General features: G+C 32.6%; 1 protein-coding gene across 1 annotated transcript in view; it reads left to right on the plus strand.

Moving 5' to 3' along the window:
* The window catches only part of LOC132758855 (N-acetylglucosamine-1-phosphotransferase subunits alpha/beta-like), a 53,990-nt gene that overhangs the window by 25,668 nt on the left and 14,946 nt on the right, over positions 1 to 13,376 (plus strand). The window contains exons 8-16 of the mRNA XM_060750557.1: positions 246 to 320; positions 2,485 to 2,556; positions 7,440 to 7,619; positions 8,370 to 8,540; positions 8,943 to 9,066; positions 10,607 to 10,666; positions 11,359 to 11,414; positions 12,150 to 12,269; positions 13,291 to 13,376. The exon at positions 13,291 to 13,376 is cut by the window's right edge and continues 79 nt beyond it. Coding sequence (XP_060606540.1) covers positions 246 to 320; positions 2,485 to 2,556; positions 7,440 to 7,619; positions 8,370 to 8,540; positions 8,943 to 9,066; positions 10,607 to 10,666; positions 11,359 to 11,414; positions 12,150 to 12,269; positions 13,291 to 13,376 — 944 coding nt within the window. The remainder of the gene's footprint in view (positions 1 to 245; positions 321 to 2,484; positions 2,557 to 7,439; positions 7,620 to 8,369; positions 8,541 to 8,942; positions 9,067 to 10,606; positions 10,667 to 11,358; positions 11,415 to 12,149; positions 12,270 to 13,290) is intronic.

Here is a 13,376-nt window from a genome sequence, read left to right on the forward strand (position 1 = left end):
AGTCAATTTCATGAAACATTTTTTTATCGATTTAATATTAAATATAAGTCAATTTCTCGAACCATTTTCTATTGTATTTAATAGAAGTCTTTTAATTTTCACAAAACAGTTGTCAATTTTCAAGAGACAAAATTTTTAAAAGAATATTTAACAAAGCGTTTCTTCTGTGTCTAAATGTCAGTTAATTTTCATAAAACTTTTCTGCTGTTTTTAAATATAAGTCTATTTTCATGAAACTGTTTCAGATTGAAGTAAATTCTGACAAGGGAATAGCTGTTCTTTATGTGCCAGTAAAAGAAGACTTTGATGCTATTTTAGCTGTAAGTATTTAACCACTGCATTTTGGCTTGGAGGTATTTTCTACTTGCCAAATCAATCAAATTATAAAGTGTATAATGTTAATGTGATGTGAAATTATTTTTATGAAATTTTTTATAGGCAAAATATGCCTCAGACATTGTATTATTTTTATTATTGGTTTTTTGGAATTGTTTAGTCTGAGAGAAACTTTCATCTATTTTGGAGAATAATAATAAGAGAATCTATTGTGTGGTGTTTTTTTTAAAAAACATTTTTGATACAAAAATGTTAAGTCCCCTACCGGTTTAACCAGAGGGGACTTTAGGTTAACCCTCCGTCCGTCTGTCTGTCAGACCGTCAGTCCGTCTGTCCACAAAATTGGATCCCGCGATAACGCAAAAAGTACTTATTTTTTTCTTCCTTTGTTGAAAATTTTGGTTGCTATGGCAACAAATAGTCTGAAAATATGGCAGATTTAATACTTAAACTGGATCCAGTGATAACTCAAAAAGTACTGAAAATATTTTTATGAAACTTGAAATATGGGTAGATGGCAGTCTGGAGATTATGCACATCTTTTTCTTTTCTTCCTATGTTGAAAATTCTGGTTGCTATGGCAACAAATAGACTGAATTTCAAGATTTCTGATTTAAATTTTTCAGCTTTTTCACTATAAGTTCTTTATTTCTTAAGGTGTTTACTTCAAACTTAAAATATAAGTTTCTGGTCATCAACCACATCATATGTGACAAGGTTTACAACTCTAGCACAAAAAGTATCAGTATTACCTCCCTCGAACTTAGAATTTTTATGAAAAAAAAATGTTGTCTTTTTTAAATAACTTCTTTATTTCCTAATGTATCTACTTCAAACTTCATATATATGTTTCTTATTATCAATTAACATTTTGAGAAGGTTAAATACTCTAGCAAGACTATTTCCAGAATTATGTCCCCCTTGAACTTAGATTTTTTTTCGAGAAATTGGTATTTTTTACTCCAACTTCTTCATTCCTTATAGGATTTACTTTAAAATCCCACATCGTAATAATATGACAAAGTTTATAAATGTAGAATCCACTTTTCCAGAATTATCTCCTCCTTAAACTTTGAACTTTTCTTATTCATTCTTTAACTTTCTAATTTTTTCTCCATGGATTTTCTTCAAATTCAAAATAAATATTCATTATTAACACCTACATTATATTTACTGTTACTTACTATACATTATAGTTAATGCTATATTTGAAAATTGTTATTTTTTTTACTTATCTTCTTTGTGACTATAAATGGTATCTTTAAACTTAAAGTAAAACTCACATCATATATGACAATGTTCATAAATCTAGCATCTTTATTTCAAGAGTTATCTTCTCTTTAAGAATTTTGCATTAAAATATGTTATATTTTGGTAACAGGGATGTTTGAAAAAATAACTTTAGAGTCTCCTTCAGTCTGTCTGTATGTATGTCTGTCTGTCTGTTCATAAAAACTGTTTCCTGAGATCACTTTTAAAGATTTTTTCCAACAAATTTACTTAAAATAGAGAAAAGTTGAAACATTAGTTATTCTTATTCATCCTGAGAAAATTGGACCTTTTGATTATCTGTTGTATAAACATAATTTCCTTACTAGGCAGGGAAACTTAACACATTACTGTGATATAGACAAACTTAGAACTCAAAAGATTTAAGTTCATTCATGTCATTCATTCACTGGTAAAATTGAATGGCCAATGGCCCATCAGAATGTTGCTGGGGTTCTAACCGGTAGGGGACTTATGGATTGTTTGCAATACTATGATAATTGCTTGTTTCTCTAAAAGGACTCAAATGAGGTTTCTCACACAAGGGAACTGGGATTTTTTCCCCGAGATATGCATACCATTTGTTGTAGGTCTGAACCAATAACTAATGTGTGCAAATTTTCAGATCATTCCTTCACAATTGTCATTTTTATTTTGCAAATTTACCACCAATCAAAAGACTTGCAACGCTAATACTCAATTAGGCTAAGAAATGTAGATACCAGTAATATTGATTTACAATTTAATTTTGAGTATGAACTTTGAAAGAAATTCAAATTTTATTGTTTTTAGACTTTTCAACCTCAGTGGAGCTCCTTTAAGATTACTAAAAATCTGTTTTAAATGTGGTTTTATCTTGTCTTCGTGTAATGTTTTCAGGGTTCAAACTTTACCATAGATGGAAAAGAACCAACTCTTACTGCAGCAAACCTCGTCTGGGATTTACGGGATGTAAGATGGTTGACTTATTTTATTTTGATTATAACTACATTTTATTATAATTATATCTCCACATCTCCAAAGTTGTCACCAATTTTTATGCCCCCACAATGTGGGAGCATATAGCGTTGCACTTGTCCGTCCGTCAGTCCGTCCGAGCAAACATTTGATATTTATGAGCTTCATTCCGTACTTAAATTAAGAACAAAAACTCATAAAATTCAAATTAAGAGCTATTTTTTTGTTGTTATGAGCTAATTTTGCTTATGGACGTTGGTCCAGGTGGTGTTTATGAGCTGATTTGCCTCATAAATGTCAAAAGTTGGTATGTCCGTACGTCCCGAAATCTTGTGAAAGCAACTCCTCTTAAACCGGATGGCAGATTTTGCTTAAACTTACAGGGATGAACAACCTTAATGTGTAGATGGTAGTAAAGGAAGGAATTTTTGCTGTGACCAAATTTAACAGAATTATGGCCCATTGTTGATTTTTTCACTATATACTATGTAGAAATTTTGTGAATGCAACTCCTCTTAAACCGGATGGCAGATTTTGCTTAAACTTCCAGGGATGAACAACCTTAATGTGTAGATGGCAGTAAAGGAAGGAATTTTTGCTGCAACCAAATTTAACCGAATTATGGCCCTTTGTTGATTTTTTTTATTATATACTATGTAGAAATTTTGTGAATGCAACTCCTCTTAAACCGGATGGCAGATTTTGCTTAAACTTCCAGGGATGAACAACCTTAATGTGTAGATGGCAGTAAAGGAAGGAATTTTTGCTGCAACCAAATTTAACCGAATTATGGCCCTTTGTTGATTTTTTTATTATATACTATGTAGAAATTTTGTGAAAGCAACTCCTCTTAAACCGGATGGCAGATTTTGCTTAAACTTCCAGGGATGAACAACCTTAATGTGTAGATGGTAGTAAAGGAAGGAATTTTTGCTGCGACTAAATTTAACAGAATTATGGCCCTTTGTTGATTTTTAGTTTTCAACTTGTAGCACATGTAGTACAAAAAATATTTGACCTAGAGTCATAAGATTGACAGAACAGTGGCGTGTGGGGGCATCCGTGTCCTATGGACACATTTCTAGTTTTAGCTCACCTGACCACGAAGTGGTCAAAGTGAGTTATAGTGATGGGGCTGTGTCCGTCATCTGTCGTCGTGCGTTGTTCGTTATCAACAATTGGGTTGTTAACAGTTTAGCAGTCACAGTTTTGATTGGATCATTGTCAAACTTTGTCAGAATGTTGTCTCAATGAAATACAGATCGACTTCGAAGATGTGTTATCTCCGGTCAAAAACTAGGTCACGGGAGCTAAAATTAGAAAAAGCTTTTTAACACTCTAGTGGCTGCAGTTTTGATCCAAATATTCTGAAAAATTGTCAGGAAGGTTGTTTTGGTGATTTCTAGGTCAAGTTTGAAGATGGGTCATCTCCGATCAAAAACTATGTCACAGGAGCAAAAAATAGAAAAAGCTTGTTAACACTCTAGTTGCTGCAGTTTTGATCCAGATATTCTGGAAATTTGTCAGGAAGGTTGTTTTGATAATTTCTAGGTCAAGTTCGAAGATGGGTCATCTCCAGTCAAAAACTAGGTCACAGAAACTAAAAATAGAAAAATCTTTTTAGGTAGATATATCTCAATGGGTAGATGTGCAGTGCACAAGAATCATAACTCTGCCTGGCCTAATTCTGGAGTTATTGCCCTTTGTTTATTTTTACTTTTTGAAATTGTCCGGGACATAGCTCGGAAATCATAAGAGATATCATCAAGAAACTTTGTAGGTTGATAGATCACATTGATTAGAAATGCAGTGCAAAGAACAGTAACTCTGCCTTGCCTAATTTTGGAATTATTGCACTTTGAACTTTTTCCAGGGACATAACTCTGAAACTACAAGAGGTGTACTTTCTGTGTCCAAAACCTATTCGGGGAGCATCAACCGGGCTCTTGTTTAAACAGTGCACACATAGTTGTATGTAAAAAAAAAATTGTTGCTGCACTAAAATGATAAAATTATTCACCATAATGATGACGGTTTTCCGCAGTTTAAAGATATGGGTAGAAATGACTCTTTTTTTTTTACAGCTTAAAGGGTAAGTACAAACTGTGCTGATAAACTAGTTCCGGTAACCTTGAACCTCTGACAAAACACTCGCTGAATCATTTCTTAAATACCAAGAAAGAAAATTTCAAGGAGAAAATATGAGTTGACAAATTAGCCGCGTCACGACAAAAACAACATAATGGGTTTGCGAGCAGCATGGATCCAGACCAGCCTGCGCATGCGCGCAGTCTGATCAGGATCCATGCTGTTCGCTATCAGTTTCTCTACTTGCTAGGTTTTGTAAGCCAACAGCATGGATCCTGATCAGACTGTGCGGATGCGCAGGCTGGTCTGGATCCATGCTGGTCACAAACCCATTATGTTTGTTTTGTCTTGACGTGGCTCAAATCTAATTTCATCTATTTAAACGACACTTGACATATTGTCCTTTCAACAGGAAACCTTTTCAGGGCTTACTTACTTAAGATAATTTAACAACAATTACATGATATCTTTTGATAGTGATTTTATTTCCTGAGTGTCAAGATGTTTTCCAAGTATTTCTCTTTATTGTAACAAGTTGTGGCTGATATGTATATAAATTGGAATAAACACTTTAAAGCTACATTTAATAATTTTCATAAATACAGAAATAGCGTCATTTCATAAATAAATTGTGTTTCATATCGACTCCATATCTTATTTTGGTGTCCAGACAACCAAAATGAGTTTTATAAGCATTAAAGTGGGCAACCTTATTGTGACGAAACCGGAAGTACAATTTCTGTTTGCATGAGAAACTCCGCCTTAGGAACATCCAGGCATCAATATTAAATCAACAAACATGACTATAAGAAGCAGTCCTAATTTAACGGTATATTTCCGCATTGTAACAGATGTTTTCATACAAATTTTATCTTTTTAATATGATGATTACTTAAGGCTTAGTGCATGGTGAAGCTAAAACAGTTAAATTGTGTTTGCACAAGAAAATATCATATCTGCTATGCTCCGGATAGCAACTATAAAACTGTGACATAGCGCATACACAAGCTGATAATAGTCTTCATTGGCATGTTTAAATTCTGATACGAACTTTAGTGTTACCGTGGGGTTTTCCTTATAAAATCCTAATTTATGAACAATTTTTGATGAGATTTACAACTATAGAAAGGTTAATGAAACTGTAGAATGCTTGGTTTTTAGGCCAATGGCAAAATATTTTTACATATTTTAATTTATGTAATATAGCTTCAATGTATATAGAACAAGGAAGTAACTATCACATCACATGGACATCATTGTTTTATATAACAGAAACTTTAAACAAGAGTTTATAATTGAGAGACAATTGTTAAGTGTAGTGGATGTGTGCGTAAGACGCTTGAAGTTGTTGAAATCCTGTTCTGCTTTATAAAAAAATTAGGGGGAAAACAAAAATTTCCTTGAAATTACATTATTAAGCATAATGTAAGTAGCATGCCTCAAGATCCATACTTATTTTCATGACAATTAGGAAAATATATTTTAAAGTAAAACATTGCGAAATTTACAAAGGAAGTTATTTACACATTGCATACATTGTACGTAAATTACCAACAGATGTCAAAATACGCAAAATAACCCCTACTGTATTAGTCCCGCTGACATGGTGATATTTTATTTTGTCAATATTTTGTGTTTTATCTTAAATGTACTCTGTCTAGCCGTTGTAATATTTTATGCTAATAAGTGAAAGTCTGGTTGATAAAACTCATATCACTCAGAAAAGATCACTCATGGCGTTGTGAACAAAGCTTTGTCGACCTTTTTTGTAGCCAACATATTATTTTTTATGATTCCGTAAATGTCCTAAAAATTTATTGTGTATCTTGTTCTTTGAAGATATTTCTTGATTCAAAGACAATAACTGCGCTAAAGTAATAAAAAAAATTTCACCGCAATGATAACTATAAGCTGTAACTTATTTTGTTTTACGCAGTGCTACACGTAGCAGTTGAACGTCTGACGTCTATTTCCTATGCCTTAATCCAAATATTTATCATGCTTAAACAATTGTTATTGTTAATGTTTTTACATGAAAATGCTATACATGTATATGATCACACAATGATTTTGATAGTTTATGCTGTCTTTCACATTATTTCACCGGTTTGTGACATTATTTAAGCTATGTCACATTATTTCACCGGTTTGTGACATTATTTAAGCTATGTGCAACATTATTTCACTGATCTGTCATAATATTCAACTATCTGTCACATTATTTCAATAATCTGTCTCATTACTTAAGCTATCTGCCACATATTTCACTTATCTTTCACATTATTTCACTAATCTGTCACATTATTTCACTGATTTGTCACATTATTTCAGCTATATGTCAAATTATATAAGCTATCTGTTATAGTGTTTCACTGATCAGTCACATTATTTCACTGATCTGTCACATTATTTCACTAATCTGTCACATTATTTAAAATATCTGTCACATTATCCCACATATATTTTACATTACTAAAGCTATGTGTAACATTATTTCACTGATTTGTCACATTATTCAAGCTTTAACATTATTTCACTTATTTGTCACATTATGCAAGCTATTGGTCACATTATTAAAGCTATCTGACACATTATTTCAGTAATCTGTCACATTATTCAAGCTATCGGTCACATTATTCAAGCTATCTGTCACATTATTTTAGTAATCTGTCACATTATTCAAGCTATTGGTCACATTATTCAAGCTATCTGTCACATTATTTCAGTAATCTGTCACATTATTCAAGCTATCGGTCACATTATTCAAGCTATTTGTCACATTATTTCAGTTGTCTAGAGATGAGGACATATCAGCCAGTAGGTTTGAGGACAATGAAGAATTGAGATATTCTCTACGGTCACTGGAGAGATTTGCCCCCTGGATCAGACATATTTATATTGTGACAAATGGTCAACTTCCATATTGGCTTAACCTAGAGAATCCAAGAGTTTCCATTGTGACACATGAGGTTAAAATGATTTTACTTGGTTTAAGTATGTAAATTAATTTATTGCCGGTTTTCTCGTGACCTCATTCATGAATGGGAGATTAAGGAGTGTTTAAAGCACTTAAAATAACTAATTGTTATTAAGAAAAGAAAGTGGGCACAATTGATAATTGATTTCTATCTTCAAACTCTTCTGTTCAGTCTTTAAAAATGGCCAAAGACATAAGCAAGTTGATTGGCTTAAGTATTATATTGAGGTCTGACATCAGTAATGTAAGTCTTAATATGCTCTTAAAAAGCTTTCTGTGAACTCAATGACATTTTCTTCAAATCACTTGGCCTTCACCACTGTAGGTTAAATGTCCACCAGACTTAATATATTTAGTTATCCACTTAACTTATGGAATGAGTTATTCAGTTAACTTAGGGAAGAGTGGTGGTTTTTCTCTTGTGGCTACAAAATTGTCGTATGATCTTTACAGTGCATGTATGATTTATAACACATTCAAAACATAATATGAGCCGCGTCACGACAAAACCAACATAATGGGTTTGCGACCAGCATGGATCCAGACCAGCCTGCGCATCTGCGCAGTCTGATTTGGATCCATGCTGTTCGCTATCAGTTTCTCTACTTGTAATAGGGTTGGTAAGCGAACAGCATGGATCCTGATCAGACTGTACGGATTACATTACGTTGGTTTTGTCATGACGCAGCTCATAAATTATTAAAATTGTTTAATTTCAAGGAAATGTGTGCAATGTTTACAGGAAATATTTATGAATGCAAGTCACCTGCCATCGTTTGGTTCACCAGCTATAGAGAGTAATCTACATCGTATACCTGGTCTGTCTGACAAATTTATATACATGAATGATGATGTCATGTTTGGTAAGGAGGTGTGGCCTGATGATTTCTACACCCACAGCTCCGGACAGAAGGTGTGGTATACATAATAATATTCGTATATTTTGAAAATGGTTGTGAAAGTGAATAATAAAAATAATATTTTCTTTTGTAAGATCAACAAGTAAAATTGCTGATAAGTTTTGACAGACTTGATCCATAACTTTTAACAGTTTTGTCAAACATTTTTACTTTCACTCTGTTCACAAGAGTTTTGTCTGTTTTTGATGTTTGAAAGTTTTTTTAATTTGTTTAAGAGAGATTAGATCAAGGTGTACATGTGTCATTATACGTTATCCTGTCAATAGAAAAAGATTTTAGAAAATTATCTATTTACCTTTTGTCAGAGGCAAGAATTTTTTTTTTTACTTAGCCTGAAATGACCTTACAACTATTTCAAATCATATGTCATGTTATTGCTTAATGAAATTATACAGGTTTATCTGACTTGGCCAGTACCTAATTGTAATGAAGGCTGCCCATCAAGTTGGATAAAGGACGGCTACTGTGACAAGGCGTGTAACGTATCTGAGTGTGAGTGGGATGCTGGAGACTGTGATGGTAAAAAATTGTTTGTTCTGCAAGACGGAGTAGTTTCTTTGATTATTAGCTATGCTATTATAACACATATATATATAAACACAGTAATAACGTTTTTGGGAGCTCAGCAATTTTCTACAAAGGCAAAGAAAGAAAATTAAAACGAACGAAGAGAATTTCCTTTAAACTTTGCATGATTACAGAGAATCATAGTTGAATTTTGACCAAACTTAACAGCTGGCCCTCAATGAGAGTTATCTTATTGGTTCTGGTTGAATGCACAAGCAGGTCACACAAGCTAAATATAGACTGAAAATAAAATCTTGATAAAATTTCTCCTAAAAAAAAACACAAAAAAAACCACAAATTTAATTCTTCTATACTGACTACTTCGTTGTACATGTCCGGGAGCTTTCAGATTTGGCATTTTGGGCTTAAAACAAAAGTTTTAAGTCATGTGACTAGGGTTATAAAATGTTGTACAAGAGCATGGGTACAGGTTTTCAGGGATTTGCCTGAAGTTCAGATTTTTTATACTCCTGCAAACACTTATTAGCTCACCTGTCACAAAGTGACATGGTGAGCTTTTGTGATCACTTTTCTTCTGGCGTCTGTTGCCCGTCCGTAAACTTTTACTTTAAATGACATCTCCTCATAAACGCTAAGCCAATTCATCGAAACTTCACAGGAATGTTACTTTGGTAGTCATCAAAGAATTTAACTCCAAGCAGAAATCTGTTTGCCATGGCAACCAAAAGAAAAAACTTAAAATATCTTCTTTTAGAAAACTGAAAGAGCTAGAGCTTAAATATTTGGCATGAAACATCATCTAGTCAGTGTCTACCAAGTTTATTCAAATAAATGCACTGGGGTCAAAATTTGCCCCGCCCCAGGGGGTGATTGATTTTCTTATTTGTATATAGTAAAAACTTAAAAAATCCTCTTTTAAAAGACCCAAATATCTAGAGCTTAGATATTAAGCATGAAACATCCTCTAGTGGGTGTTTACCAAGTTTGTTAAAAAATAAAAAGCCTGGGGTAAAAATTGGCCCTGCCCCAGGGGGTAATTTTTTCCCCTTTATGTATGTAGTAAAAACTTTAAAAAATCTTCGTTTAAAAACCCCAAAGAGCTAGAGCTAAGATATTTAGCATAAAACATCTTCTTATGTGTGTCTACCAAGTTTTTTCAAATAAGGGCCTTTGGGTTGAAATTTCCCTCCCCCGGGGGTCATTGATTTTCCTTATATGTGTATAGTAAAAAATCTTCACATAAAAACCCAAAGAGCTAGAGCTTAGATATTTATCATGAAATATCTTCTAATGGGTGTCTACCAAGTTTGTTCAAATAAAAGCCCCTGGTTTAAAATTGGCCTTGGCCCAGAGGCCTATATACAGGTGAGCGATTTCAGGGCCCTCTTGTTTTCTATATAAAACCAATACTCACTCAGGTGAGCAAGACTCAATTTGACACACTCAGGTGAGCAATATAAGGGCAGTCATTGCCCTCTTGTATTATATTTCCATCTATATTTGACTAAAATGTATAAATTGTGTAATGCAGGTAAAAATGCTCTACAGAGCCAGGGTGGCTGGGCTGGAAGTTGGGGGTCTGATACCTCAGGTAAGCTTCAAATTTTCTTATGTCACAAGATTTTCAACATTTAATTCAGTTGATATTCTATGATTTCCAGTGGTTGATGGATGAGAAAGTTTTGATCCTGGAATGTGGTCTGGAATGTTACATTTTTCTGCAGTTTTACACAGCAGAACATGGTTTCAAAATGATAATCTTAGCACTAGTTACATGATGAAAGAGTGTAAAAAGAAAAGTTTATCATTGAATAATTGTCTAGAAATTAGGTAAAGTAAAGTTTATTATTGAATAATTGTCTAGAAATTAGCTAAAGTAAAGTTAATTATTGAATAATTGTCTAGAAATTAGATAAAGTAAAGTTAATTATTGAATAATTGTCTTGAAATTAGATAAAGTAAAGTTTATTATTGAATAATTGTCTAGAAATTAGATAAAGTAAAGTTTATCATTGAATAATTGTCTAGAAATTAGATAAAGTAAAGTCAATCATTAAATAATTGTCTAAAAATTAGATAAAGTAAGTTTATCTATGAATAATTGTCTAGAAATTGGATAAAGATTTTTTGCAAATTAGAGACCTGCCTTTTTGCAATAATAGAATATGAGTAGCTTGATATAGGTTTGCAGATTATGACTGTTATAAATTGATATTTTTGTCAAACGTTTTCAACACAAGGGTTTAAATGATCAGAATTATAAGTTTTCTGTATTTTTAACAGCTTACTGTCACAGTGGTTGTGCCAATAACTGGGTAGCTGACAGATATTGTGATACGGTAGGCCTATTATTTCATTTAAGACAGTCATTTATATAAAAACCTTTTTTACTCTGTGGCTGAGTGTTGCAGTGTTTTAATCACTTGGACCTCACCATTGTGGGTTGAATCCCACCAGACCTTTTTGATTCTTTCATGTGAGTAAAACAGCTTATGGGAGGTTGATTGCCCTTCTCAGGAGTCTGTTTGTGCCAAAGAGGCCAATAATTTGAAAGAAATATTAACATATGGCCTTTACAGTTCCTTGAATGAAAGGGTTGGGATTTGTTAAAATATGCATATTTTCCTTGTCATAATGTAAAATTCATAATTTTGACAGGTCATTATTATAGAATAATACATATTTTTAAATGCATTTACTATTGTTGTGCCTGTTTTTGTTAGTATTCTTCTTATTATTATAATAAATTATTTGCACATTTGAAATTAAAACCTTTAAACTTGCTAAGTTAAGTGGATACAATAACTGGCATTGCATACTAGTATCTGATTATGGGCATGTAATTTTTCAAAGTAATAAAGTTAGGCATGTAATGTAATTAAATTTGGTCTATTCATTGATTTATAGATTTTAGACATGTAAAGTAATTGTGTTTGTTCTGTTCACGGATTGCATGTAATGTAATTGAGTTTGGTCTGTTTAAAGATGTATAATTTTAGGCATGTAATGTAACAGATTGTTGTCTGTTCACTGATTTATTTATTTTTCACTGAATTAAGGATTTATAATTTTAGGCATGTAATGTAATAGAGTGTGGTTTTGATGCTGGAGATTGTGGAACTGATAAGTACAGCCAGATACATGGAATGATGTTATTTCCAAATCAAACCAACTATTCACTGCCTCCAGGTAAAACTTTATAACTATTAAATTGTAAACATTCATATTAACAATGCATAGTTCCATTACATAAATTTAGCAGGGCAAGATTTTGATAAATTTATTGTGAGTGTATTTGAGTTTATGTATACTCTAAACGGGGTGCCAATATGGGCGAGTCCTCGAGAAGAGTATTAGTGATTTTAGATTTTGGAGGATAGTGCAAGATACAGCCAGAAACTTCTCCTTGTTCTTAAGCGTTCCAAGTGTTTAAGCACTCATACACGGAAACTCCATTTAAAGTCTATCGGAAAGACTGATTAGTAATTTTAGTTGGCCAGCCCGGGAATCGAACCCACAATGCCAGGATTACAAGTCGGGCGCTCTAACCGATTGAGCTTTGCGAGCTGGCAGTGATAAATGTAATTTTCCTCTGAAATCTTTTTCATAACCTGGTAAAAAAACAAAAAAACTACGTCAAAGGAGCGCACAGAACAGCAATAAAAGTATGAAAAGAATAGACTTGAGACAAAATTTAATTAAAAATGGAAGCAGGACCATGAATGGTTGGTGTATGACAGGGAGGAGATGAAAATGCGCTGTACGAACTGTGGTGAAAACTTTACGGTGTAAAAATTAAAACCAAAAAGTGTCTTAGAAATAAAACACAAGTTTTCCTTTGATTTTGTTTAATTTCATATGGTCTGACAGATTTCGTTTCAGTCTGACAGATTTTCATGGTATGTCAGACCAAATGTTTGACACTTTTTTCTAACTTTCGGGGAAAATTTTGTAATTTTATAAAAAACTCAAAAGTCTTGGGGTTTTTTTATTGATGAAACCAAAAATTTGTAAACTAAAATTTTAAGAATACAAAAAATGTAAAAAAAAAAAAAAAAAAAAAAATAAAAGATAGGTATTTATGTTTTTGGAACATTTACAACTTGAGATTTTTTTGTACAAAATCAAAAGTTTTGACCCCTTATAAAAGTTAATCTTTTATTAAAAAGGCAGTATACTTTGGGTTTTTCAAACTGTCGTTTTTTCTTTTTTTAGAAAAGAAACGCATTAAAAAGAATGCGATTAACGATAATAAGAAATTTTAGAACGATAGCTGTTGCGAAGAAGTTTAAAGTTCTCAC

Source organism: Ruditapes philippinarum, unplaced genomic scaffold (assembly GCF_026571515.1).
Source record: "Ruditapes philippinarum isolate M1 unplaced genomic scaffold, ASM2657151v2 ctg1440_1_1_1_1, whole genome shotgun sequence".
In the NCBI taxonomy this organism is placed as follows: Eukaryota; Metazoa; Mollusca; class Bivalvia; order Venerida; family Veneridae; genus Ruditapes; species Ruditapes philippinarum.